Source organism: Macaca thibetana, chromosome 5 (assembly GCF_024542745.1).
Source record: "Macaca thibetana thibetana isolate TM-01 chromosome 5, ASM2454274v1, whole genome shotgun sequence".
Classification (NCBI taxonomy): domain Eukaryota; kingdom Metazoa; phylum Chordata; class Mammalia; order Primates; family Cercopithecidae; genus Macaca; species Macaca thibetana.
The window spans coordinates 129,224,715-129,251,373 of record NC_065582.1 but is presented as its reverse complement, the minus strand read 5'-3'; the positions used below and the strand labels follow the sequence as shown (position 1 = coordinate 129,251,373).

General features: G+C 40.1%; 1 protein-coding gene and 1 non-coding gene across 3 annotated transcripts; one reads left to right on the top strand and one right to left on the bottom strand.

The window, feature by feature from the left end:
• Positions 1–1,055: 1,055 nt before the first annotated feature.
• On the bottom strand, positions 1,056–11,448 carry CCNG2 (cyclin G2). Of its 2 annotated transcripts, none has more exons than XM_050790884.1 (8): positions 10,798–11,448; positions 9,631–9,768; positions 8,748–8,885; positions 7,256–7,506; positions 6,663–6,741; positions 6,478–6,576; positions 3,741–3,946; positions 1,056–2,389 (listed from the first exon to the last, which is right to left on the bottom strand). In XM_050790884.1, exons 2-8 carry the CDS (start codon positions 9,766–9,768, stop codon positions 2,266–2,268), a joined length of 1,035 nt encoding a protein of 344 aa, XP_050646841.1. In that variant the 5' UTR covers positions 10,798–11,448; the 3' UTR covers positions 1,056–2,265. The 2 variants fall into 2 exon arrangements, with proteins under 2 accessions (XP_050646841.1, XP_050646842.1); XM_050790885.1 differs by lacking the exon at positions 10,798–11,448 and adding an exon at positions 9,852–9,927.
• Positions 11,449–17,824: 6,376 nt separating this feature from the next.
• On the top strand, positions 17,825–17,926 carry LOC126955792 (U6 spliceosomal RNA). Its single transcript, XR_007726090.1, has one exon. It is a non-coding gene; the product is annotated as a U6 spliceosomal RNA (small nuclear RNA).
• Positions 17,927–26,659: the final 8,733 nt, after the last annotated feature.

Here is a 26,659-nt window from a genome sequence, read left to right as displayed (position 1 = left end):
TAAACGAAATCATACAAATGATAGAGGCTGGTGACCTCCATAAACAGGCAAAAGGAGATGAGCATATCACCTAAGTTTCCAGCATGAATAGATAGAATTATTCACTGAGAAAGACATAAAGAAACAGCAGGTTTGCGAGTAATCAGAAACCTCCAAGTGGCATGGCAGGCCATGTGAATAAAGAGGTTGCAAGCTCAGCAGAGAGGTCTAGACTAAATATACTAAAAACCGGAGGGGGAAGAGGTGAAGCCACAAAGATACTTACCCAAGAAGAATATCCAGTAAGAAAAGCAATACAATCCCACAGGAGCTAAAGAGAGTCTTGAGATTTGGTAAGCCACAAAGAACTTTTACATCTCAACAAATCAAAATCTGAAAGCAGAATATATTACCTACTATTTACTAATATTATTTAGTAAGACAGGAAAGGTCGTCCTCAAGTAGAGATTCTCCCCTAGGAGGGTAGGAAAACATACCCCTATCTCCAGAGAAGAGGTGTTACATGAAAACCATATTGAGTATACCTGACTTTCTAACTAACTAGAGAAAACAAAGGTCTACAAAAATCAAACTAGACAGATGGGGAACCTGTTGGGGGGAGGGGGCGGGGAAGGAACACCACTTGCAAAACAACCTGATACTTTTGAGGTCCACAAGAGCTAGAAGGTGGTGGGGCCCCACCACAGCCAACACCCCATACTTACTAACCAAACTGATTAAAACTTGATTTGTCTCCTGAAAGATCGTTCTAATCTGCCAACCTGAGCTTTCTGGTCTACTTAATACCTGTTGCCTGTCACTGTAAATTAATAGGCATTCTGGTAATACACCAGTCTCTGAGAGCATACTTAATAAATCCATCCCAGAAAGAGGTCAATTCTCAAATGACAGATTCTCTTTCAGTATCTCCAAGGCATAGTGTCAAACCTAGAGAACTTCTGCTAGCCAGTTAGAAGGCTCACTCTGGAATCACTGTAGCCTCACCTAAAGTCTTCTCATTAAAATACATCAAACACTTTTAACAGATTAAAAATTAAGATGTGATCCCAAACAAGGAGAATTCAGTAATAATTTTATTTCGAATTACAATCTATTATCACTTCAAAAAGAGCCACTTCAGAAAACATCCAATGGATGTTGACTTACCAGTAAAAATGTAAGTCATCAACGTATGATTTATACTACAGAATACATAATAAATTATATTTACATGCAATGACTAGACTATCACACACAAGGTAAAAAAATACAGTATTTTATGTACATTTTAAAAGATTTACATGTTCATATACAATTTATAAAGTTAAAAATTCTCTGTACAAAATCATACATGTACAGAGTTTATATAAGCCCCATTCTTATGGCTGTATCACCACACAGATTTGCTTAAAACTCTAATACTACAAACACTCGGGTTATTCATACTCAATCTTGGCACCCATATAGCAATACATCATTTTGAAATGTAAATTACAAAGGAAATAAAATGTAATCATGCAGACATTTTTAATATAAGAAAATGAGATAAAATGTACCACCAGATCAACATTTATCAATTCCATAGATACTGGGTTTTCAACTTACTGCACTGTTTTCATACAAGTACATGCAAAACTAGCAGATTATGGATTTTTAAAGTAACATTAAAATAATACCATAGTTTGACAATACTTGGGCAATAGGAATGAAACTAAGAGCCCTAGCCTAATTATTTCTGCAGATCTGCATCACATCAAATAGACACTGATCATTTAAAAAACAAAACAAAAATGTGTTTGACATTTAAGAGCATATTCACTCTTCTGAGAAGGGGGGAGGGGGCAATCTATGATAAACCATTAAAGTATTATCCACTGTCCCTGCTAAGGAAGCACTTGTATACTTCCAATCTGCTTAAATAAAGACATCTGAAGGTTTTATAAAATGTTTAAGATAAGCTACACTAGTTATTTTTAAAAATCTTGAAAAGTAACAAATTGAAGGTATCAGCACCTTCCCTCCTCCCCAAAGTAGCTAAAGATCAACAAGAAAAATAAAGTGCCAATGTCTAAAGTATACTGTTAATGGTTTAAGAGGCACTACCTCATTTGATGGCTTAGGATAAATAAGAAAATAGGCCAGATCTGATCTGAATAACAAATAGAAGGTAGGTATTCCAGTATATGTAATTCCTGACTAGATGGGGGCTAAACCAGAAAACTACCTATTCCCCCATTTATTGCTTTGAAACCTGTACATATAAATTCTGACAGAATAATCAGATTTCTAAGATGGAAAGCACAGTGTTTGTGCCACTTTGAAGTTGAAAAAGAAGGTGCACTCTTGATCACTGGGAGGAGAGCTGCTGAGACTCTCCTCTCCACAACTCATATCTTCACAAGAGTCCTCACTAAAGAGAAAAAGAGACAAAAAAGAGGATACCATTATTTAAAACACACTTAAATGCTTTATAGCCAAAATAAAGCTGCTATATGAGTATCTCTAGTGAGGATTTTTATATTCAAAATGTATGCTTTACAGAGACAAAATTTATAAAGACTTCCTAAATGAAGTCTATAGTAATCTCAATGGAAAATACAGATTTTTTTGGCTGAGTGCAGTGGCTCATCCCTGTCATCCCAGCACTTTGGGAGGCCAAAGTGTGCAGATCGCTTAATCCCAGGAGTTCCAGACCAGCCTGAGCAACATGGCAAAACCCCATCTCTACAAAAAATATTAATACAAAAATTAGCCAGCCATGGTGGCACACGCAAAAAAAAAAAAAAAAAAAAAAAAAAAAAAAAAAAAAGAAAAGAAAATATAGGTTTTCTTAAGTTTAAACAAGTTACTATTTGCCAAACTATTATTCTTGTACCAATTAATAACTCTATCAGCAACTAATTGTAGAATTCTAAGTATTTTAAATCCAATAATGAAGACTAAAGACAACATACCTCCTAGCACATGGTCTATTTAGATGTATTTCTTGCATCCGTGATTTCTTATACCACTTAACACTCTCAAATATCAAAGTAAACTAACAAGCTATGAAAATGAAACTTCTGGCCCTTTATCTCTACAGCATAAAACAAACAAATTTAGCAAAATTATTCACTTTACAAACACAATAATCAAATTCTGAATAAGACGACACCAACTGACAAACCTCTGAGGACATCTATAGAAGTCTTCCCCATTAGTGGTGGTGATTCCCTTTATTTTCCAGGCACCTACCCATTAATCTCTTCTCCACAGCACAATATTAGGAATTCATACTAACACGACAAAGCCCAGAATTCTTTTCCAGTTTGTTTTTTTGGGGTTTTTTTTAGCTGTATTTCAAAAGCAAGGGAAATAGGAGAAAGATGGAAAACAACCAGTTTAAAAAGGGAAAAAAGGCTGAGTGCAGTGGCTCACACCTGTAATCTCAGCACTTTGGGAGGCTGAGGCAGGAGCATCACTTGAGCCTAGGAGTGTGTAAGACCAGCCCCGGGCAACATTGCGAGACCCCATCTCTACTCAAAAAAATATAAAAAAGAAAAAAACTAAAAAAAAATGGAGAAGACCTTATAAATCATTACGTATTTTAACAAAACTACTTCTGGTTAATTTGCTTACCTGAAGAGTTGGGGTTTTAATTCTTAGCTCTTAGTGTAGGGGCTTGCTTTCTCTAATGTCTTACACTATTCCACAGTTCTGAGTATAATAAACTCAGTATTATTTAGTCCAGGGAAGTTTAATGAGTCAAGGAACCCGCCTACCTTTCACTTTCATCAAAACAACCCCCCTCAGGTATCGTTGGCAGCTCAGGAACACTATAGTAGCTGTTGTGGAGGTTCTGGGCTGTGCGCCTTGAAACGATCCAAACCAACTTCTTAAGATCTGGTTTGCAACATTCAGGAGAAGAATACTCAGCTAGGCATTTAGAAACTAACTCTCTCCAGTAAAAGAACTCGGCGTCATTAATCTGGAAAAAAAAAATATTTTAAGAGGTTATGGCAATGTCTCCCAAATCTTGCAGCACCTTGGAATCACTAGGTAAGCTATGAAAAAAAAAAACATATATATATATAGATGCCTGGCTCCCACTACCCTCTTCCACCTCTGGTATTCTGATTTAATTGACAAGGAGTGTAACATGAGCATCAAGAGTTTTGTAAGTTCCCTAGGTGCCTGTAATGTGCAGCCAAACTGTCAAAATTTGGGAACCACTGGTTTAGGAGAGGAGCACTCTAAGTATAAAATTACATAGGATTCAATACACAGAAAGCTTTGCCTATTCTAAGAAAACGCTGACCTAAAAACACTCTGGGTCTGTTAATAAATCAACTATCAAGTATAGTCCTTAGTCTCAATGCAAAGAAATTCAACATTCCTTTTGTTACAGAAACCAATTTGGGTTCCTGTAACAAGGCATTGTTTGGATTGCTGGCAACATACACTTACATTATAACACCAGATACAAAACTAAAGAAATTAGCAATATGAGAGAAGAGAAATTTCCCAAAAAGGACATAGTTCCGCCACCACTGGGGAGTGCTCCAGTTTATTTCTTTTTTTTCTTTTTATGTTTTTCCTTCCTCCTTTGGAACGTCTTCAGTTTATCTCAATGAATCAATTTTCACTGAAGATGGTTCCAGCTATCAATATCAATAAAAAGTTCAGATAAAAACTAATAAAATCATGATTAAAACAAAAGCGAAAAGTTATCTGTTACAAACAAAATGCTTCACATTGCACATATTTTCACCAGAAAACAGAAGATCTATCTATTTTCTTGGCCTCCCATTTTCACCTAATCTAGCTACATCTTAACCCACTTATAATCTGGTTTCTACCATTTCCTTCTCACTGCTCTACTGACATTACCTCTGACACATTCAATGACCTTCAATTTTCATTATATTGGATCTCTTATAAAAATTCAATACTCTTGACCACCTCCTTCTTAAAAACCTCCTTCCTGTCCGACAGTGCTCCTACTTGTGGGGATGTACCTTTCTTCACTTGGCTCCTAGTGTTGGGGGTAAAGGCCAACACTAAAAACCCCAGAGCTTCAACTGACCCCTACAAAAATGATTCCACAAGCTTTTAATGGTTTCAACTACTGCTTCTTCATGAGAAATTCCAAATCTCAATCTCCAGCTACAGTTTATCTTCTTATTCCAAAATGCCAAACACCTACTAGACACCTACCTGTGTATACACGCATCTAAAATCATACTTCTCTCATCGCAAATTAACTTCTTCCAAATTTCCTGCCAATTATGCTAATATTACATCCACCATTAGGTGCAAATCTTGGCCATTCATGATTCCTTGCCTCATTTCCATGCTTGGCTTCCAAAACCACCGTTTTATGAGTTGGACAGCCTTACTCCTGCTTGTGACTAACACCTAGACATTGTACCTGCAAGTCTACCCTAAAATGACTTTTAAATCTGTCTAGTCCACCAATTTCTTGGCCATAAGCCTTTGCTGTCCAAACTTTCACTGTCAAAGATTCTTTTGCTCCAAATAGGCTCCCAGTCATAATGCTTCTCCTAGTCTGCCCTATTTCTTTGCTTAAAAAAACCCCAAAGTAAGCCGGGCACAGAGGCTCATGCCTGTAATCCCAGCACTTTGGGAGGCCAAGGAAGGTGGGATCACTTGAGGTCAGGAGTTTAAGACCAGCCTGGCCAACATGGCGAAACCCCATCTCTACCAAAAATATAAAAACTAGCCAGGCATGGTGGTGAGCACCTGTAGTCCCAGGCACTCGGGAGGCTGACACAGGAGAATCACTTGAACCGGAGAGGCTGAGGTTGCGGTGAGACGAGATCGTGCCACTGCACTCCAGCTTGGGCAACAGAGCAAGACTCTGTCTCAAGAAATCCCCAGGTACTCTCTATATTCACTATTACCTGGCACCAAGACACAATAACAGATGACAGAACACAACACTTCATGTTAACTTCCTTATTTCTCCAACTAGACTGAGAGTTTAAGAAAAAGGACTGTGCTTTTGTTTTATACCTCTTTGTGACTGTAAGACTTACTTTTACTTAGCTGGCCTAAAGGATTTGAAAAGACATTGGGGTTTAAAACATCAACATTGCTGGTGTTATTTGATGCTGCTGCTAATGGGATGACAGTTCAGCCCTAGAGGTGTGATGTGATCCCATCCTATCCCATTAGTGTTTGTTCTGAGTCTACTTCCTAGAATGCATTTTAGAACAATGCATACGTGGCAATGTAACAGCTGTACTGTCATATGGCATGATTACTACAGAAGGGGCACTTATATGCAGAAAGAAGCTGGGCTAAGTGACCAAGTTACCTTCCGGATTAGTATTGTCTGGGTCAAAGCTGCATTTTGAGAACTTTAACACTACAGATATAAGAAAAAAACGAGTGTAAAAGTTAAGAGTCCCATGAAGTATTCAAGTTTAAGTCACTACAGAAAAAAATGAAACATGAGGAAAGAAATTTGCTTTAAAGAATAATGACTGTGATTACCTTGGAATGTTTTTTAACTAGCAAGAGAATTTCCAGTAATTCAACAGATTTCAAAGTTTCTACTTCCAAATTGAGAAGGCACAAGGCTAATACAGATGGCTGTAAGAAAAAAAAAAAGGAAAATATTTTTTTAAAATTCAAAATAGAAACTGTGAGATATATATGTAAGCAAGGAATCGACTTACTTTTGCTTTTGAAAAGACGAGTCGGCAGTTGCAAGCTTTCAGCTGAGCTTCTAGTTTATCAAGGCTCAGTATTTCTTTCCTATAAATGCAAAGAACAAAGATTTATTAAACTCCCAAAGATTTAAATGATTTTAAACGATTTTAAAGATTTGCCAGGGCCAGACGCGGTGGCTCAAGCCTGTAATCCCAGCACTTTGGAAGGCCGAAGTGGGTGGATCACTTAAGGTCAGGAGTTCGAGACCAGCCTGACCAACATAGATAAACCCCGTCTCTACTGAAAATACAAAATTAGCCGGGTGTGGTGGCACACGCCTGTAATCCCAGCTACTCGGGAGGCTGACACAGGAGAATCACTTGAACCCGGGAGGTGGAGGTTGCAGTTAGCCGAGATCACGCCATTGCACTCCGGACTGGGCAACCAGAGCGCAACTCCATCTCAAAAAAAAAAAAAAAAAAAAAAAAAAAGATTTGCCAATAAAGTCCAAGTCGAAAGTTTGAAGAAGGTAAAAATACAAATTTCATTGCCATTCCAATTATTTACTGTTAGCTACAGCAATGCTCAAAGTATAAAATTTATCTTTAATCCCACTGACCTTTCTGAAGTATGACAAAGTATAATAGTATGGTATAAGTGCAAAAAGTTTAAGGCAGTAGTAGCTTCCAATTCATAGTGCAATTTTTCTGAAATTATTTTTTCCATCCGTTTTATGTCAGAAGCAGTACATTTACATTGACTAATCCGGATCACATCATGAGTGGATGGAATATTGCAGTCTTCTTCAACTATTCTAGCAGCCAGCAAAAAAGAACAGACTCCAATGCAAGACAAATGTTTAGGTTTCACCTGAGAAAAAAACAAGAGGCTTCTTTCAACAACTGTCACTTTGACTTAGTAAAGCAAATGCTTATAATACTGTAATGATGCTCCTATTCTTAAGACAGAACATAATCAAGCTGCTTCTCTTATATGTACTGGCCCTTTACCCACAGTTATACACATTGTCACATTTTAGATCTTCTCAACCTCCCTTAAAAAGAAAAAAAAAAAAAAAAAGGCAGCAGGGAGCAGTGGCTCATGCCTGTAATCCTAGGACTTTGGGAGGCTGAAGTGGGAGGACTGCTTGAGGCCAGGAGTTTGAGAACACTCTGGCCAACATACAACACAGCAAGCCTCCACTTCTACTTAAAAAAAAAAAAAAAAAAAAAAAAATTTTTAATTTAGAAAAAAAAGTTTTTTGAACCTTTAAATTATGTAAATTCAAATGCAGGTACAAGAACTTCCATGCAGGTTCAAAAGCTAGATTTCTAGCACTAAAGTATAATTTGTATTTCAGACTTATGAAATTCATAATACAATCTCCCCCAAAATAAATTAAGCTTTTTAACACCAAAAAAAAATGTACTGGGATATTAAAATATTTTATACTTATGTTCTTACGTAAAAATCTTTAAGAATCATTCCATATTTCAATGTAATTTTGCTCGAGAAAGATCACATGAGTGGCGGAGAGTGGGACATATATAAAAGCTGCCATGGACAGATGGCTGCCCTTTTCTTTTCAATGCCCTGAGAACTGACCCAGCAGCTGACAGCAATCCTACTGGCAGAAGATTCCCCACATTTTTCTAGCCATTGCTGGTGACTGTTAATAAAACCATGGCTCCCTGCTTTGAAGAGACTTCTAGGGAAGGCGGCCAGTCATATTTAATAGACTGTTATGCTTCATTTGTCACGCTTCAGTATTTTAAAAATCTAGGCTTCAAGAGAAGCATGATGGCAGATAAAATCTTATTTTGAGGACTATAAACATATGGCAAATATCTAAAAAATAGTAGTCTCTCTTTTGTCACATCTTCGAGAGACAGTACTTAAGAGGTAAAACCTAAGACACAACAGAAAAACCTAACATACAACAATACAATTAATCTTTAGTCTTATTCTGGCACTAACGATCACAATTCTGATTATAAATTTTTATATACAGTGGACATTATTATACCCATTCGATAAATATTTCTTGAACCCTGTGTGCTAGGCACTGGGCATAGTAAACGGAAGACATATTTATAAAAATGATGAAATACCTTCATAAGAGCCAAGAATCTGTCCAAAATATTGACGGCCAGGACAAAAGTTTCAGTGCAAGATCCAAAAAAGTTGGCTAAACTCCTTAAATCTTCAACTTTGGCATTTCTCAATCCTGGACACAAAGTGTTATCATTCTGCAATAAAAACCAAGAACCAAGGTTTACAATTTTCTTAGAACCAGATGAAAAACACATATAGATCCAAAGAATAAGGTTATTTTTTTCCCCAAGAATAAGGTTAATTTTTTCCCCTCAATCTTCAAGCATATAGATGGAAAGAGTGGTATCACTTAAGTAAAGCTATACACTTTCTCATCTATAAGACATAAATCACTGCTTCTTAAAAATATACATCATAAAAGAGCTTCAGCAATTCAATATAAGGTGAACCGTTCCAAGATTTCAGAGAGTTATAGCAAATATAATTCAATTCCCTTGAAATGGAGAGAGAGGGTTCCTTTGTTTGCTTTTGCTTTTCTAAAGTCATTTAAGATCCTACTATAAATATGTATTTCACAGGCAGAGGGTGTTTGCACAAATGAACTGCTCAATTCACCAGGAGTCTCTCATCCTGAAGCTGCAGGAGCTGGAGTGCGGGGGGCGGGGGGCGGGGGGCGGGGGGGGGGAGGCGGCGAGGAGGGTGCCACATTCAAAACAAAAACAAAAAAAAACCCCACTTCTGTAAAATATCACTCTCATTCTTGCTAAGAAAAGCAAAAGCATGACCCTAGAATAAGGTTTATCTTGGTACTCCAAAAGGAACAACTTCGATATTAAGAAATTTTGCAGGCTTCAGTCATGATTCAACGGGGAGGGGGGGTTGTTACCTCCTCCAAGCCCCATCAGCTGCTTGAGCAAGTTATCTTTTCTGCCAACTTACCTCCGGGGTAGCCTCAATCAAACTCAGCCCTTTTTCTCGAGGTTGGAATCTCTCTTCTTGTTCTAGGTAGAGGTTCAACAATCCGAGGAGTTGGACCCCTTCACGACCTGCCAAGTGCTCTGCCCCCAAATCCTTCATCTGCAGCAAAGACACCACACAGAGAATGTAATCTGGAGGTAAGAGGGGTGGGGAAGCGGGATAGAAAGGGCTGAGGCCAGTACCTCCAGCAAGGATCGCCTCAACACACCCGGACAAGGAGCGGGGGGAGGGACCAGTCACGTCCTCCAGAGCCCTGGGGCAATCCCCACCACGGCCAGGGAGGTGTGGCAGGGGGAGGAGCCGTGGTCAGGTCCGCCGGCCAGCGCTGGGTAAGACCTGCCAGCCCTGGCCTCTCGGCGTTTCACAAACAGGAAACTGTCCGCGGGCGCCGGCGTCCCCTCGGTCTGCCCCACCTGAAGTCGCACCGGGGAGGGCCTTCTGCCCAGGGGACTGCAGTGAGGCCAGCGACTGCAGCGGGTCCGGGGGATGGGGCGTTGCACAATAGGGGGGAGGGGAGGGAAAGTCTCGCGACTGAACAAAGAAGCGGAGGGAGGAGACTCCCGAGCCCCGCCCGCCCGGGGCGCCCAGCTGCAGAAGCCCCTCTCGGAGAGTCCAGCCCCCAGCTTTTCCCGTCCGCTGCTGCAGCACCGATTCCGGACTTACCCGAGAGGCGGACACCCGTGTCCCAGGAGCCGTGGGGTGGCGCGGCACACCCGGCTGCGGTCCGGGGACAGAAATCCAGTCCAGTCTAGCCCGCCCCGCGCCCGACCGGACAACACCCATCCTCTCACTGATGCTGGGGCCCTGCAACTCTGCAGAGCCCCGGGGCTGTCAATCCAAGAAGCACCACCCCAGCGAGCCCCCGTGACAACACGAGTGAGGGCGGGGGGCACCGAGGCGGAGACTGCCCTTAGCCTAGTCTCCCCCTCCGTCCACCCCACCAGCATCTATCTGTCCGTCGCGGGCGCCAGCTCCCCCCAGGGCTGGGGCTGAGGGCAGCACCCTGGTCGCTCCAGCGGATGAGGGGCAGGCAGCACCGAGACACTCGGATGATACCAACCTCCCCGCAGCCCACAGTCCCCACCACGAACAAAGAAACCCACGGCGCCCCTGGCCGGGCCCACTCACCGTGCCGGAGACGCGCCTCCACCCGCCCGCGGTCTCACGGTCCGCAGGGACTGGGTGCAGCGGGGACTTCCGAACCTGTCTCGCAGGTCGGGGACCCCACTGCCTCAGCGGTGCCCCCGGCCCGGCATCCGACCCTTCTTCCCAGGCACCGCCGCCTCGGCCTCACAGCCCCGGCTCCATCCCGCTCCCCACGCGCCCACCCTCCACCCGGGCGCTACGACGGCCGCCGGAGACCAGCCTGCCGCCGCACCTCCGCCGCCTCAATAGAGGCCTCAGTGAGCCTCCTGTTTTTGTTGTGAGTTTCGACGCCCCCAAGGGGGCGGGGCACGTGACTCCCCGCGGAGGGATCCTGCACTTCCTCCACGGACTTTAAAAAGAGTCCCGCCCCTAAGCCGCTGTCTCCAGCCTCTCTCGCTGCCTCCCTAGCTCTCCTTGGCTTCGCCAAGCCAGTCCTCCCGCCCGGCGCCACGGCGGAGGGCGGAATCTGGGCGTCGGGCTTATTCCCGGATTGATTCGGCTTTGGGAACAGGGGAAGACTGAGGAGCGGAAGGAGATCGTTTCTAGTCTCATTACGCATTTTAAAGGTCCCCGATTTGTTTTGTTTTCGCTGTTTTGAAAAGTCCGCCCAAAGTAGCCGGCTCTCTGATTGGATGCGGGTGGGGCGAGGGGAATGCTGAGGACCTGATTCACCCTCGAATCTGGATTGGCTAATTTATCAGTCTTGGAGCCCTCTGATTGGCTTTCTCTGTATCCTGAGCCTCTCTCTGCCTTGGGGCCTTAGCAACTCCAGGGTCTGAATTGCGCATGCCTGGGTGGGCAGCGGGGAAGGTTTTCAGTTACCTGCCCTGAGGGACTGCCTTCTCTCCTGGCTGCGTCCGCCCTTCTCAGGGGAATGTCACGCTCGCGGCGTTTCTCCAGAGCTAACCTTTGTGACAGCCCTTTCAGCCACGGGAGAGTTTTCTACGTTCCTTCTTTGTTTTGTCTTGCCGTTCCATTTTGCAATAACCCACCAAATTATTATAACATTGTCGGGGCGTCTACTAAAATATTCAATAAATGCTACAAGTTTGGATGTTTGTTTTAAAATTTTCCAATCCAAGAGGAAAAAAAAGTGGAGAAGACAGGTGAAACAAGATAGGCAAAAAGTTGAGGGTCGAAGCTGGGTGATGGGTACTCGAGGCTTCATTACACTGTTCGTTCTACTTCTGTGTGTCTTGGAATTTTTCCATAATTTAAAAAAAAATCAGGAGGAACTGAAGGAGGAGTTTTTAATAAAAACTTAGCACGTTGATGAGGGTACGTAAACATCTAATAATTACGGCGTACGTCCAGAGGTTGTAGTTGTGCTGTTGTTTTAATGAAGACTCCCAGAGCTGCTTGGTCCTTGGTAACCCATAAATTATCATTTATTATTCATTATAATTAGCATTGTTGTTATAGGCGACACTTCTCCCAGAACGGGACAAAAAGCAAACCAACCAAGTGCCTTAGGCCAGAGACACTTTCACATGGATATCAATGGGGGATGTGGAACATTTATTTGTTTACTCTCTCACTCCTAAATTAGTAAATACCGTATTCTTGAGTTCTAATCTACATAATCAGCCACTGGGAACAGTTTTCTCTTTTCTGTTCTTCTGTATGTTTTCTGTGAATTATTTTGTTACTTGTGAAATATGGGAAGGCACACGGCATAGCTTTGGCAGCGCTCTTCTTTGCAGAGCAGCTAAGGAATTTTTGAAGTAGGTCCCTTTGCATATTAGCCCGGACTAAACACAGGCATCTGTTTGGAGCACAGAGCAACTGGGGGAAAGGAGCCCAAAAAGCTAACACCTATTTCAGAGAGGTGTGAGCTTGGTGAGCGTTTTGGAAAATAAGGTAAAATTAGCACACTAGTTTTAAATGATTTGCAGGCTACATAATTTTATCCAATGCTTATTTTATCTTTTAAACATTAAGTGATAACTTTTACTTGGCATAATCATCTTGCTGGAAATCTATGCTGATAAACATAATAGGAACACGAAACTAACTTGGAGACTAGAGCTAAGATTAAAATTACAGAGATGACAGCTCATTGTACAGAGCATCAAAAGGCTGAGTGAACGGGGCCCACAGACAGCAGCTCCACCAACTGTCCACCACCAGAGAAATGAGAGTTCGTGATCAAAGCATGAAGGAGACTGGGGATGTTTTTTTCAAGAAGGCAAAGGTAAAAAAAGGAACATACGTTAGTTTATAAGTGATGTGAAAGAGGAAATGCAAATTTATGTGGTAGAATTTAAAAATAACAGACTATATAAAACAAAAAGGAAAAGATTGAGAAATTGCCCTTTGCTTAGGCTACATAATTTTATCCAATGCTTATTTGATCTTTTAAACATAAATAAGTGATAACTTTTATTTGACATAGTCATCTTGCTGCTTAGATCACTAAATGTTATGAAGCTATACTAAATGTGTACTATATATTTCATAACTGGTATTTTATGTGTCCTTTTACAGACAGCCTCTTGAATGATGTGAACAGTGATGGCTTTCTCTGAGAGTAAGACAAGAAAAGCTTTGTAAATGGTGCCGAATTTCCTGCTCTTGGCACGCCCTGCTCAGCACAGAAGAAAAGACTGATCAGGTTGTCCAAGATGGAACCCTTTATCCACTTTAGTCCACTTATCTCTTTAAGATTAAAGGAAAGCAGTCATTAAAAATATAGATCCAGTAGTTATTAATACCGCATCCTCTTTTTTAAACACCTCATTTTAAGGATGATGATATTCTTGGGAAATGGGCTTGGGGGATTATGTAGGTTTTCTCTGTTTACTTTGCAGAATTTTTTGTTTGTTAATATATCTTTAAAAAAAATTATCCTCATTCTATTTGTCCTTATCACCTTGGCTTACCTTGCTGGAGGTGAAAGTGTTATTTATGAAAAAAAAAATTATTCCCCTTAGGCTAATCAGGCTTTACCCATTAGCCTTTCCGGAGCTTTCTGGAGGGCAAATTTCCTATATCTTGCATACGTACAAAATAAGGAAATCAGAAACCTGGCAGCCCCCAAGAACTTCCAGACAATTTAAGATACTTGATCTTCTACAGTACATGGTAGGGGTTCTGTGGGGTTGAGTGATACTGTCACCAATAACCCCATGAAGGCCTGATGTGCAGCCCATTGTCCTCGGTGACATGTGAGACTGAAGCGAAAAGGTGCTCACAGAATGGGTAATAAGCAGGGAGTGCCCACACAGAAACAATGACTACATTTAGTGAATCCCTGACTCCTGACAAGTGTCCTGCAAACCTGCTCACACTTACGCTTCTACCGTGAAAATAGGGCACTCCCATGGGACAGCTGTAGTACTTCTCTAAATGACTTAGACTTCCCTGAACTTCATAAGGCATCAAAATTGCTACAACTTTCCAAATCCCATCTTTCTCCTCAGAGATACAGTTTTTGACAATAAATCCTAGCTTTTTATTCAATCGAAAGTTAATCAATACAGATTGAGTGCCAGGCACCCTACTAGGCATCAGGGATACAAAAATACGTAAATAAAACAAGGCCCCAGAATATACCCTGGTATGTCTGAGGTATAGGGCAAAAGCACTGGCCTTGGATCAAACTGGCCTTGTGTCCCAGCTTTCCTACTCATTAGAGATGGTGCCTTGAATACCTTGAATAATTCTGATGGTCTTGAGCCTCAGCTTTCTAACCTGAGGCAAACAAAAAGCCAGAGGTAATTGTGTCTGCTTCATATGTGATGACTGAATACAAATGTTTGTGAAAGCAACTAGCTATATATTTCTAGGCTGTTGGAATTTTTCACCATGTTGTAACTTCATGAAGGGAAAGGAAGGGATTATCCCTAACCTCATCAAAGAAGTCTGGTGGAAAGCAGCCCCGAAAAGGAAAGAACCTGAGGATAAGGATATGTAAAGCTGACATGAGGCCATACTCCCCCTCCCTGTCTACTCACTATTGCTGAGTCCCTGGCTGGGCTGTTTTCTGTCATTAGGCTGAGCACAGTGGTTCACACCTGGAATCCCAGCACTTTCGGAGGCTGAGGTGGGAGGATCACTTGAGCCCAGGAGTTCAGGACCAGCCTGGGCAACATAGCAAGACTTCATCTCTACAAAAAATTTTAAAAATTATCTGGGCATGGTGGCATGCACCTGTAGTCCCAACTACATGGGAGCCTGAGGCAAGAAGATTGCTTGAGCCTGGGAGGTCTACAGTGAGCCATGATGATGTCACTGCACTCCAGCCTGGGCAACAGAGCAAAACCCTATCTCAAAAAAAAAAAAAAAAGTGGTTTGCAGCCCCAAACTTCCTGCTTAGATAAGTCCTGCTTCACAGAACCTTCAATGGAGACAGGAATGCCTCTCCGAGGAAGAGGAACAGGGAAGGTATAGCATAGTAGCATAGGGTGCCATCTTAAAGTGATGCAGATTTTTCAACCAAGAGCTCATTTTTAAATCAGAACCTGGAAGAATGAGATGATTTATATAGCAGATGATTAATCTCTTTCTTCGAGCAACCAGTAGAATAAGTCAGTGAGGCATCTCATATATTCTCCTTTCTGATTTTCCCACGAACAAGATCATCTCAAATTTGAAATCAACATTTTACAATCCATTTACTGTATATTTTGTTGCTTTTGTTGTTAATGCTAGAAGCATGCCCTGTTTTTTTGGAAGAGTGTTTGTGCAAGGGTTGGCCATATTCATAAACATTCATAGTGTTTATATATGTAGGGTTGGCTTTGGAATTGTGGAAATTATCCACACTGTAGATACCATCTGAATGACTAGAGCAAGAGGACCAGTTTTTCCAGCCACCCAGTTTAGCCCCTCCCAGTTCTACTAGCCTGCAAGAGAGTTAGCCTTGTATAAACTATCTCTGCAACCTGAGAACTTGAGAAGTCAATGCTCCGTGGACTCTGAAGCCCGACTCAGTACTTTGTTATCCAGTGCTCCCTCTTTTACAGGAAGAATCAATTGAAATAAATGAAGTAGCTTGGACATGATGTGAAAAGGCTGGCAGAGGAGAGTGAACTGAGAATTTGGCAATGCCAGAAATCAGAACTAATCATCTCAAAATCATCTTAAAATATATTTTAAGTGGCCTAGGCTACATTCTGGAACATTATACATGCTTCTTTACATAACACATTTTTCCTTCATGGTTTGTTCCAAGAACCATGACCTAACTCAGATTTCCTGTCTTTTCTTGACATCACAATGCTATATGAAGTTGACATTGTCAGCAAAGAGTAACTTAGGATACATCTGTTGACTATATCATCGTATTTCCAAAATAAGTTTTACTGTCTGTGAGAGTCATGATCTCTTTTTTAATCTCAAATGAAAAGGCAATTGATGTTTAAAGTGATATGGATAAGTGATATAAGCTTAAAAGTTAATGGGTGCAGCACACCAACATGGCACGTGTATACATATGTAACAAACCTTTACATTGTGCACATGTACCCTAGAACTTAAAGTATTAAAAAAAAAAAGCTTAAAATTTGCTTCTGTTAACATTTTAAAGTGTTTTCAAAGTGAAAGTTTTTTTTTTTTTAACTTTAAAAATAAAGACTGCTGGTGAAACCCTGTCTCTACTAAAAATACAAAGAAGAAAGGAAAGACTGCTTTATATCAAAGATCCTCAGGTCTGTTTAATTACATATATTTTTATGTTTTCTACCACATTCAGAATAAGAAATTGTGGCTACGTGCAGAAGTAGAACCAGATTTAAGGCAGTAGGTTTGAAGCTTTACTATTTGGAGGGGCTCTCTGTAGGAAAAAAGGTAGGATTTACAAATACAAAATTAAATATGAAAGTGAATACTTATTTAAAACGAGACAATTCAAGACAAAGTGTCAATTTTTAAAAGTTGTTATATACTCACTGCTCCAGCTATCTACTGCTATACAATGAATCACCCCAAAAGTTAGTGACTCAAAACAACAATAATTTTATTATCATCACCCAGAGGTCTGAGCGTTGGTTGAGCTCAGCTGGGCAGCCCTTGCTCAGGGTTTCTTATGAAGTTGTAATCAGATGGTAACTGCGGCTGGTATCATCTTGCTGCCACTCAACGTGTCTGGAGTGATGCTGACTGTGGGCTGGGACCTCAGCTGAGGCCGGTGGATGGAACACTTACATGTAACCACTCCACGTGGTCTTTCTATTTCCTCATGGCATGGTGTCAGGGCCTGAAGAAAATCAGGTGAACACTGTGTCTCCTTTTACGAACCAGCCTTGGCAGTCAAATAGCATCTGTATTAGTTTCACACTGATGGTCTAGGAAATTACCACAAATTTAGGGATTTAAAACAACAAATGTTTATCATATTATAGTTCTGGAGGTCAGAAGTTCGAAATGGGCCTCACTGGGTTAAAATCAAGGTGGCAGCAGGGCTGCAGTCCTTCTGAAGGCTCTAGAGAGTATTCATTTTCTTGCCTTTTCCAGCATCTACAGGCCACCTGCATTCCTTGGCTTGTGACCCTTCTTCCATCTTTAAAGCCAGCATCATGGCATCTACAGATCTCTCTTGACTCTGACTCTTCTGCCTCCCACTTCCAACTACAAGGACCTTAGTGATTATATTGGGCCCACCTGAATAGTCCAGTATAGTCTCACCATCTCAAGGTCAGCTGGTGCTTGCTTCAGCATCACAAATATTAAAATTGGTTTTTTTTGTTTGTTTTTGGGGTTTTTTTGGGTTTGTTTTTGTGTGGGGGGTTTTTTTGTTTGTTTGTTTTGAGATGGAGTCTTACTTTGTCACCCAGGCTGGAGTGCAGTGGCACGATCTCGGCTCACTGCAACGTCTGCCTCCTGGGTTCAAGTGATTCTCCTGTCTCAGCCTCCCAAGTAGCTGGAATTATAGGTGTGCACCACCACGCCCTGCTAATTTTTGTATTTTTGGTAGAGACGGGGTTTTGCCCTCTTGGCCAGGTTGGTTTTGAATTCCTGACCTCAGGTGATCTGCCCACTTCAGCCTCTCAAAGTGCTGGGATTACAGGCGCGAGCCACCACATATATTAAAATTGGAATGTTACAGAGAAGATTAGCATGGCCCCCATGCAAGGATGGCAGGCAAATTTGTGAAGTGTTCTGTATTTTTGAGAAAAAGAAAAGTTTGGGCATGGTGGCTCATGTCTGTAATTCCTGCACTTTGGGAGGCCGAGGTGGGAGGATTGCCTGAGCCCAGGGGTTCTAGACCAGCCTGGGCAAGATGTTATCTCCACAAAAATTTTAAAAATTAGCCAGGCATGGTGGCATGTGCCTGTAGTCTCAGCTTCGGAGGCTGAGGTGGGAGAATCACTTGAGTCCCAGTCAAGGTTGCAGTGAGCCATGTTCACGCCACTGCACTCTAGGCTGGGTGACAGAGAAAGACCCTGTCTCAAAAAAAAAAAAAAAAAAAAAAAAAAAAAACAGAAAAAAGAAAAGAAAAAAGGTCAGATTTGCAACCTTAATTCCATCTTGCTATATTACATAACATATTCACAGGTGGTGAGGAATAGGATGTGGACATTTTTGAGGGACCTTTATTGTATCAACTGCAACGTCCTTTCAGCTATAGTCACATCTGCTCAGGTTCAAAGAGAAGGAACATAGATTCCACCTCTCAATGAGAGCTGTCAATCACCTTATCACAAGAGCATGTGGGATAGGAGATACTGTGATGACCATATCTGGAAAATCATCTTTTACATTCACAAACACACAAAATCTGGAAAATCCCATAATATTTTTTTATTAATAAACTGCCTGACATATGGCTATATAACTTTTTTACCAATATTTTTGGCTGTATGCTCTCTGATCACTTCTTCATATGATAATAACGTATTAATATAATTTTCTGTAGAGAACATTTTTTAAAATTTAGTTTTTCCTCTAACATGGCTAATCAACTTTTGTTTTTAAAAAATTGTTGCTGTTTTAAATGTTTATTTCAGTTTTATAATTCATTATTAATACCATAGTATATTTTATGGTTGATATCAGATTTGGGAAAATCTTTACCAAGCTTTTTCTGCATACGAGCTATAAAAAATCCAGGATACCAGTGAAAACGGACAGACTCATTATTTAGCTTGTCATCTGTTTCTTTATTGCAGAAGCATATTTTGAGGTTTATGTCATCTTTGTCAGTGTCAGTATTTTGTATCAAATCAGCAAGAAATTTCTATATTTTTAAATGATTTTATGATTCCTTCCTCTTAATAGAATATCAAACAATCCAAGAGTTTACCCATTACTTCTAAAAATTTCTCTTTTCCTTCTAAGGAAGTACTGGTTTTCGAATGATCTGGAAAAAAGTATTATACATAGTTTGCTTCTTGGTATCTGAACAAGAAGCAAATCTCGTCATGCATTTTTATCACTTTTATTTCATATCCCGTTAACTTTTTATGTAAATTTTCGCTTAGTTCTTCATTAAAAGCACTTTTAGATAACAAAACAGAGCACCTTTCTTTTATATCCAAATTAGGATTTTATAATTTCTCATTGTTTTATTGGAACAATCCAAAATGTGTTTTTAAATTTTAGTTAAATGATATGTTCTCAACTCTACTTCCCTTTAGATCCCCAAAATGCTGGTAGACACTCAAGCACCTCTGAATTCAAGGGAAAATGATACAGTGAAATTTGACATGGAGAAAGATAGCAGCCTTAACTGATTGTAGTTAAAAACACTTACTTTCACAAAACTCAAAAAAATATATATGTGAACTATATCAGTCAGGGTTCTCAAGAGAAACAAAGCCAATAGGATATATATAGATATATAGTCGTGCACAGCAAAATGATGTTTTGATCAGTAACACACCATATATATAACAGTGGTTCCATAATATTATAACATTGTATTTTTACTGTAGCTTTTATCTGTTTAGATATGTTTAAATACACAAATATTTACCATTGTGTTAGCGTTATCTACAGTATTCTGTACACTAACATACTGCAAAGATTTGTAGCCTAGGACAGTAGGTTATACCATATAGCTTAGGTGTGTAGTAAGCTATACTACCAAAATTTGTGTAAGTACACTCTATGATGTTTACACAATAATAAAATTGCCTAATGATGCATTTCTCAAAACTTATCTTCATCATTAAGCAATGCATGACTGTACATAGAAGGAGATTTATAATGAGGGATTGGCTTGTGCAATTATGGAAGCTGAGAAATCCCACAATCTGCTGTCTGCAAGCTGGAGGCCCATGAAACCAGGTGGTGTAGTTCCAGTACAAGACCCAAAGGCCTGAGAACCAGGGAAACCAATAGTGTTAAGTCCCAGTGCAAGTCCAAAGGCCTGAGAGTCAGGAGCACTGATATCCAAGGCAGGAGAAGATGAATGTCCCAGCTCAAGCAACAAGGGAAAATTCACCCTTCTCCTCCGCCGTTTTGTTCTGTTCAGGCCATCAGCATAGTGGATAATGCCCACCCACACTGGCAAGGGTGGTCTTCTTTACTAGCCTACTGATCCAAATGCCCTTCTCTTCTGGAAATGCTTTCATAGATACACCCCAAAATAATGTGTTTTACCAGCTACCTGGGCATCCCTTAGTTCAGTCAAGTTGACATAAAATTAACCGTCACATGAACACTCTGCTGGAGCCACTCCTGAGAACTTGGAGAGAGTCTGTGCAAATGAGGGCCCCTGAAGCTAAATTTCATTAGCTTTATAATAATCTACATGTAGTAATCAATAATGAAGCTGTCAAGCACCATATTCAGTGATTTATATGTCCTGACATAACTTTAGTGCCTGTAACACACACAAGTGGTAAGTACCATCACACAGACCCAGAAATAGAGGCCCAGGGAGTTTATGTAACTTAATCCCACAGTTAGACAGTGGTGGAATCGGTGTTCAAACCTAGACAATCTGACTCTAGTATCCACACTCTTAACCACTATTTTACAGTGACATATAGTTACTATGTTACATAAATCAAGCGTAGTGACTATGTTACATAGATCAAGCTTATATTTGAATTGTTTTATTTTCCTTCTTCTCGAATACCAGGAAGAAGATCTATTTGGCTATGTTTCCTATTAAGTTCACTCAAAATGGCTGCATCAGTAGTTTAGGTTAGTTTAAGCACAGGCAATTGGGATTGGGTGTTTTATTAGGAAATTTAATCACTGGTCACCTGCATATATGTGTGGGGGTAGGGTGGGGGGGTGTGTTTCCTTTGTTTTTTGTTTTTCTTCAATAGAAAGCAAATATGCTTTTGAGAAATCTTATCTTATCTCTGTCAAACTAATCTGAAAAGAAACTGTCTAGACAGACCAGGCCTACCAGGATCAACTACCCTTACCCTAGAGTTTTGAATTAACATGTTTCTTAAAAAAAGCCAGCCAGTTTCAACACAGTCCCACCACTCAAATCTCAGGAAAGCCAGCAGGGGAAGTAAAATGAGGCTCCTTCTTTTCTGCCCGGGGGAGGTGTCTAAAGATCTGAGACATCATGTGAGTGTGTTGTATCAGTAGTTTGCAAATGTTTAGGGGCCAGAAAGAAATTGTGCTGTGTTCCTATTCCTCCTGATAAGGACTATTTTGCAGACATGTGGCTTCTTTTCCACCTTACGACAAGGAAGGGTTTTTAAAGTCTTTATAACAGAAGATGGTAATCAGCAAATACTCTGATGATTCTACCATTATTAGCTCTGCTGTTATATTCTCAGAAGCTGCATACCATCATTCTAAGAGGAAGTCAAGGCCCTCTGCTAACTCACTGCTAAAAATAACAGGTTTGAGGTTTACAGCCTGTGCTGGATTCTAGGAGGTAGAGATGGTAAGAGGTGGACAAAAAGAGTTCATAGAAAAGAAACTTCTTTTGAAATGTGCCAGAAGTTACGAATTTATTGTGCTTATTGTGTTGTGCAATATTTGTTAAGTTTTTATGATGGACATAAATAATATACTATCTCAAGATTTTGTATTTAAACAGGACAGAAACATATTGACTCATTCTGCGTGAAGTTTAGCTTCCAAGAATATTCAGGTTTCCATAGCCATGTGTCTTATAAATGTAGCATTTAAAAATCTTCATTGCTTCTTTTGTTCAGTTTAATAAAAGTTGTCTGGGCAGCTAATTATTCCAGACATAGTGGAGGAAACAGTAGATACAAAATGACTATGGTTTAGACTCTACTCTCAGAGAACTCAGAGCCTAATGGGAGAGAGCAGAATTATAAATCACAATACTGTTGTGCAAGTTTCCCAACGATAGCAGTGTGTAGAAAGGATAGCAGCAAAACAGAGAGGATAGTTGTCTCAGGAGGGAGAGAGAGATTTCACTGTGTGACTGTCTTCTTTCAACTCAGAATGTTTTGTATATTTTTAAGAATGAGCAGTTCTGCACAAGAACAGATTAACAACATCGAAGCAACTCAAGAGTACACGTGGGTAGAACTTCCACCTTCCGGATGTCCTTTTGACATTGGTGCTTCCGGTATATTTGTGAAACCCATTATCCTAACTAAAACTACTTCAGGTTATACTTTTCACTTGTTTAGGCTAAGTGAGATTATTGCCATTTCCCTGTAAGGGTTAATTATTTTACTTTATTTCTTCTTCTTCTTCTTCTTCTTTTTTTTTTTTGAGACAGATCTTCACTCTTGTTGCCCAGGCTGGAGTGCAATGGCGCGATCTCAGCTCACTGCAACCTCCGCCTCCCAGGTTCAAGTGATTCTCTAGCCTCAGCCTCCTGAGTAGAGACCAGAAAAATGTACATTACCACAACAACATTAGTGGTATTGGATTGTTTGGTTACAGGTGATTTTGGTTTTCTTTTTCCACATTTATTTTCCACATATTATTCCACATAGAATAATAAATCCTTAAGTGGTCTATTTTACTTCAGAGTAACTACATCTTTCTTTTTTTTTTTTTTTTTTTTTTTGAGACGGAGTCTTGCTCTGTCGCCCAGGCTGGAGTGCAGTGGCCGGATCTCAGCTCACTGCAAGCTCTGCCTCCCGGGTTTACGCCATTCTCCTGCCTCGGCCTCCCGAGTAGCTGGGACTACAGGCGCCCGCCACCTCGCCCGGCTAGGTTTTTTGTATTTTTTAGCAGAGACGGGGTTTCACCGTGTTCGCCAGGATGGTCTCGATCTCCTGACCTCGTGATCCGCCCGCCTCGGCCTCCCAAAGTGCTGGGATTACAGGCTTGAGCCACCGCGCCCGGCCTTCCATCTTTCATATATATATACACACACACACACACACACACACACACACACATATATATATATATATATATATTTTTTTTTTTTTTTGAGATGGAGTCTGGTTCTGTCGCCCAGGCTGGAGTGCAGTGGTGCAATCTCGGGTCACTGCAACCTCTACCTTCCAGGTTCACACCATTCTCCTGCCTCAGACTCCCAAGTAGCTGGGAGTACAGGCACCCACTACCACACCCGGCTAATTTTTTTGTATTTTTAGTAGAGACAGGGTTTCATCATGTTAGCCAGGATGGTCTTGATCTCCTGACCTCATGATCCGCCCACCTCGGCCTCCCAAAGTGCTGGGATTACCAGGCGTGAGCCACTACTCCTGGCCAGGGTTACTTATTTTAATCATGAAAGTAATAATAGCACACTACAGAAAATGTGGAAAAAGAAAAATAAAATCACCTGTAACCAAACAATCTAATACAACTAATGTTATTGTGGTAATGTACATTCTTCTGGTCTCTTTTCTGATTGATATATATATATATGTGTGTGTGTGTGTGTATATATATATAATTGTATTGTAAAATACACAAACAAGAGAGTATACGTATGTTCAATGTAAAGACCATTAATAAAGGCTGGGCAAGGTAGCTCACACCTGTAATCCAGTACTCTGGGAAGCCAAGGAGGGAGCTTCACTTGAGGCCAGGAGTTCAAGACCGGCCTGAGCAACATAGAGAGACCTCATATCTACAGAACTTTTTTTAAATTTGCCAGGCATGGTGGTGCATACCTGTAGTCCTAGCTACTCAGGAGGCTGAGGCAGGAGTTGAAGGCTGCAGTAAGCTATGTTCGAGCCACTGCACTCTGGCCTGGGCAACAAAGCAGGACCCTCTATCTAAAAATATAAATAAGTAAATACCATCGATAAAACAAGTAATCATGTATCCACTACCCAAGTTAATCAATAGAATATAATCTGAAACCTCTGGATGCTCTTCCTGGATCACATCCCCTACTCTCTCTCTCTCTCCGAAAGTAACCCTAGTACCAAATATTCAGTTAATCATTCCCTTCCTTTTAAAAATAGTTTATCTGTATCCCTAAATAATATGTTGTTTAGTTTTTAAAGTTTATATAAGTGAAATCACACTGAGTATATTTTTCTGTGACTTTTTTTTCCAACTTCGTTTTTGGCTTCATCCATGTTTGCCTATAGCTATAGTAAATTTTATTGCCATATAATTCCATTGTATAAAAATATATAGTCTGGCCAGTTGTGATGACTCATGCCCATAATCACAGCCCTTTGGAAGTCTGAGGCAGGAGGATCGCTTGGGACCAGTAGTTCAAGACCAGCCTAGGCAAAATAGTGAGACACCCCCCCCCCCATCTCTAGAAAATTTGTTTATAATATTCCATATGCTTCACTGGTAACATTTTATTTATATTCTTAATTTCTTTCTTTTAAATAGCTCACATTTATTTTAATGTTTAATATTAGAAGTGTCTGAGATCTTTATTTAGAAGTTTGGTGATTTTTTTTTTGTGGCAAGAAATATGCTGTAGAAACTTAACTGTTTTTTGTATCAATTAGCCTATGGTAAAATTCATTTTATTATACCTCATTTCCCTTAAAGTTGAAGTTTCCAAGACTCTATCAATGACATTAAATAAGAACTTATTTTATAGCTAATATATAAACATTAAAATAGAAAAAAGAAAATACATTCCATGTGATTTTAATCAGTTAACTACACAACTTCTAGAGTGGGTAAATATGAAGGTCTTTTGTGTGTGTGTGTGTTTAAATTTGTATAAATGTATGGGATACAAGTGTAATTTTGTTACATGCATAGATTGTATAATGGTGAAATCAGGACTTTTGGGGTATCCATCACCTGAGTAATATACATTGTACCCATTAAAAGTAATTTCTCATTATTCACCCCCTCCCACCCACTCCCCCTCTAATGTTGTTAATTTCATTAAACAAAAATGAAGCATCTGGACCCTCTAAAGCCTGAATAATCTGGATAATTATGAAATCTACATTTCATTTTGTACTATACAGACTTGAACTTCACAATAAATACACATATCCCAGACCTTGGCTGTCTAATAGTTAAAAGATCTTGAAACCTGGAATCAGCACACTCGACTTTTTGTACTGGCTCTGACATCTGCTAGCTGAGTGACCTCTGAAAGCCCCCTCTCCCGCATTTGTAAAAGTAAGGTTATAACTACTGACTATCTCACAAGACTGTCTGGGAAGATTAAGTGAAAGAATGTATGTAAACACAATTAGTAAACCATAAAATGCTAAGCAAATGTAAATTATTATCTTGGGTTCAAATTTCAGCTTTACTATTTTATCTCTATATGACTTATATGTCAAGCTACTTAACTTTTCAAAGCCCGTTTCCTTACCTGAAAAATGGCAGTTTTATAAGGATTAAATGAAACAATAGAGAGAGAGACAGCTTAAGTGCAACATAGTTTGTGATAAGGGCTTGGTAAGGGTAACTAGTATTTCTTATTGTCACTTATCTTCTTACCCATATAAAAGAAAACATTGTTTTAAGTTGTTCTTCCAATAATTGTAACAGTGTATTCCAAACTATTCACATGATCAAAACCCGTGCTTAGAAGAGACCTGAATTGGATAGCATACAAGCTAGAGCAAAGCAGCAGAGCTTTTCTCTGTACAGAGCTAACTGGCCAATATGAAAACTGAACCTTGTCCTTATTAGGTAATTGGAGGAACCAACCTGCACACAAACTATATAAACAAATTTTGCTTACCAAGAATGTTGTTGCCAAGCCCAAGGATCAGCATCAATAACATTTGATGAATATTACATTCATAAAATGTTTGGATAAGAATTAACATTGCCTGTTTATTTCTTACAAGGACATTTCAGTAATTACCTATTTCTTTCTCTTTGCTTTTGTTTTTATATTGCCCTGTCCTTGCAAATCTGAACTCTGTGCCCATTTCTACAACAGATGGCTTTGGCTGTTGCCACCCAGCTGTCTTTTCCTTTTTTGTCCTGAGAAGTGAACAAAGTGGGTCACCATGAAGGAAAGCTATGTGCTACCTCTCGCAGGCTTAATTCGATTTCCCCTACAGCCCCTGAGGTCAGAAATCTCCAAGCTGTTTATGACCCAAATTCAGATCTGCAATGTGCCCAGGAAACCTGACAGCTGTGTGGGCAATTCTGGCTCCAAATTATGCTAACCTTCCGGTGATTCCATTTAAAACAAAATGAAACAAAACAAAAACCTCAGGATACTCAATTGAAAAGTATAAATATTTTTGATGAATTATAGTATGTAGCATATTGAGCAATAATAATGTAAACCAAGCAGTTATTGTTTTATTTCTTTGTAAGTATAGAGTGCTGTATGTTCTCAGAAGCCACTGAACTATGGTAACTTCTGATCTTATCCCAACCAGTTGCACAAGTACTGGGAATCAAACACCTGTTTATTTGTTAATGCTACTGAAGGAACTTGATCATTAGGTTTTAATGACTCTAAAATATACACTGAAATTCTATTTCAGACCAAACTGCATTTTCTTTCATATACGGGTTTGTTGTGATAATCGATTTCCTATTTATAAGAAACAGTATGATTCATATACTTTGTCTTACTGGG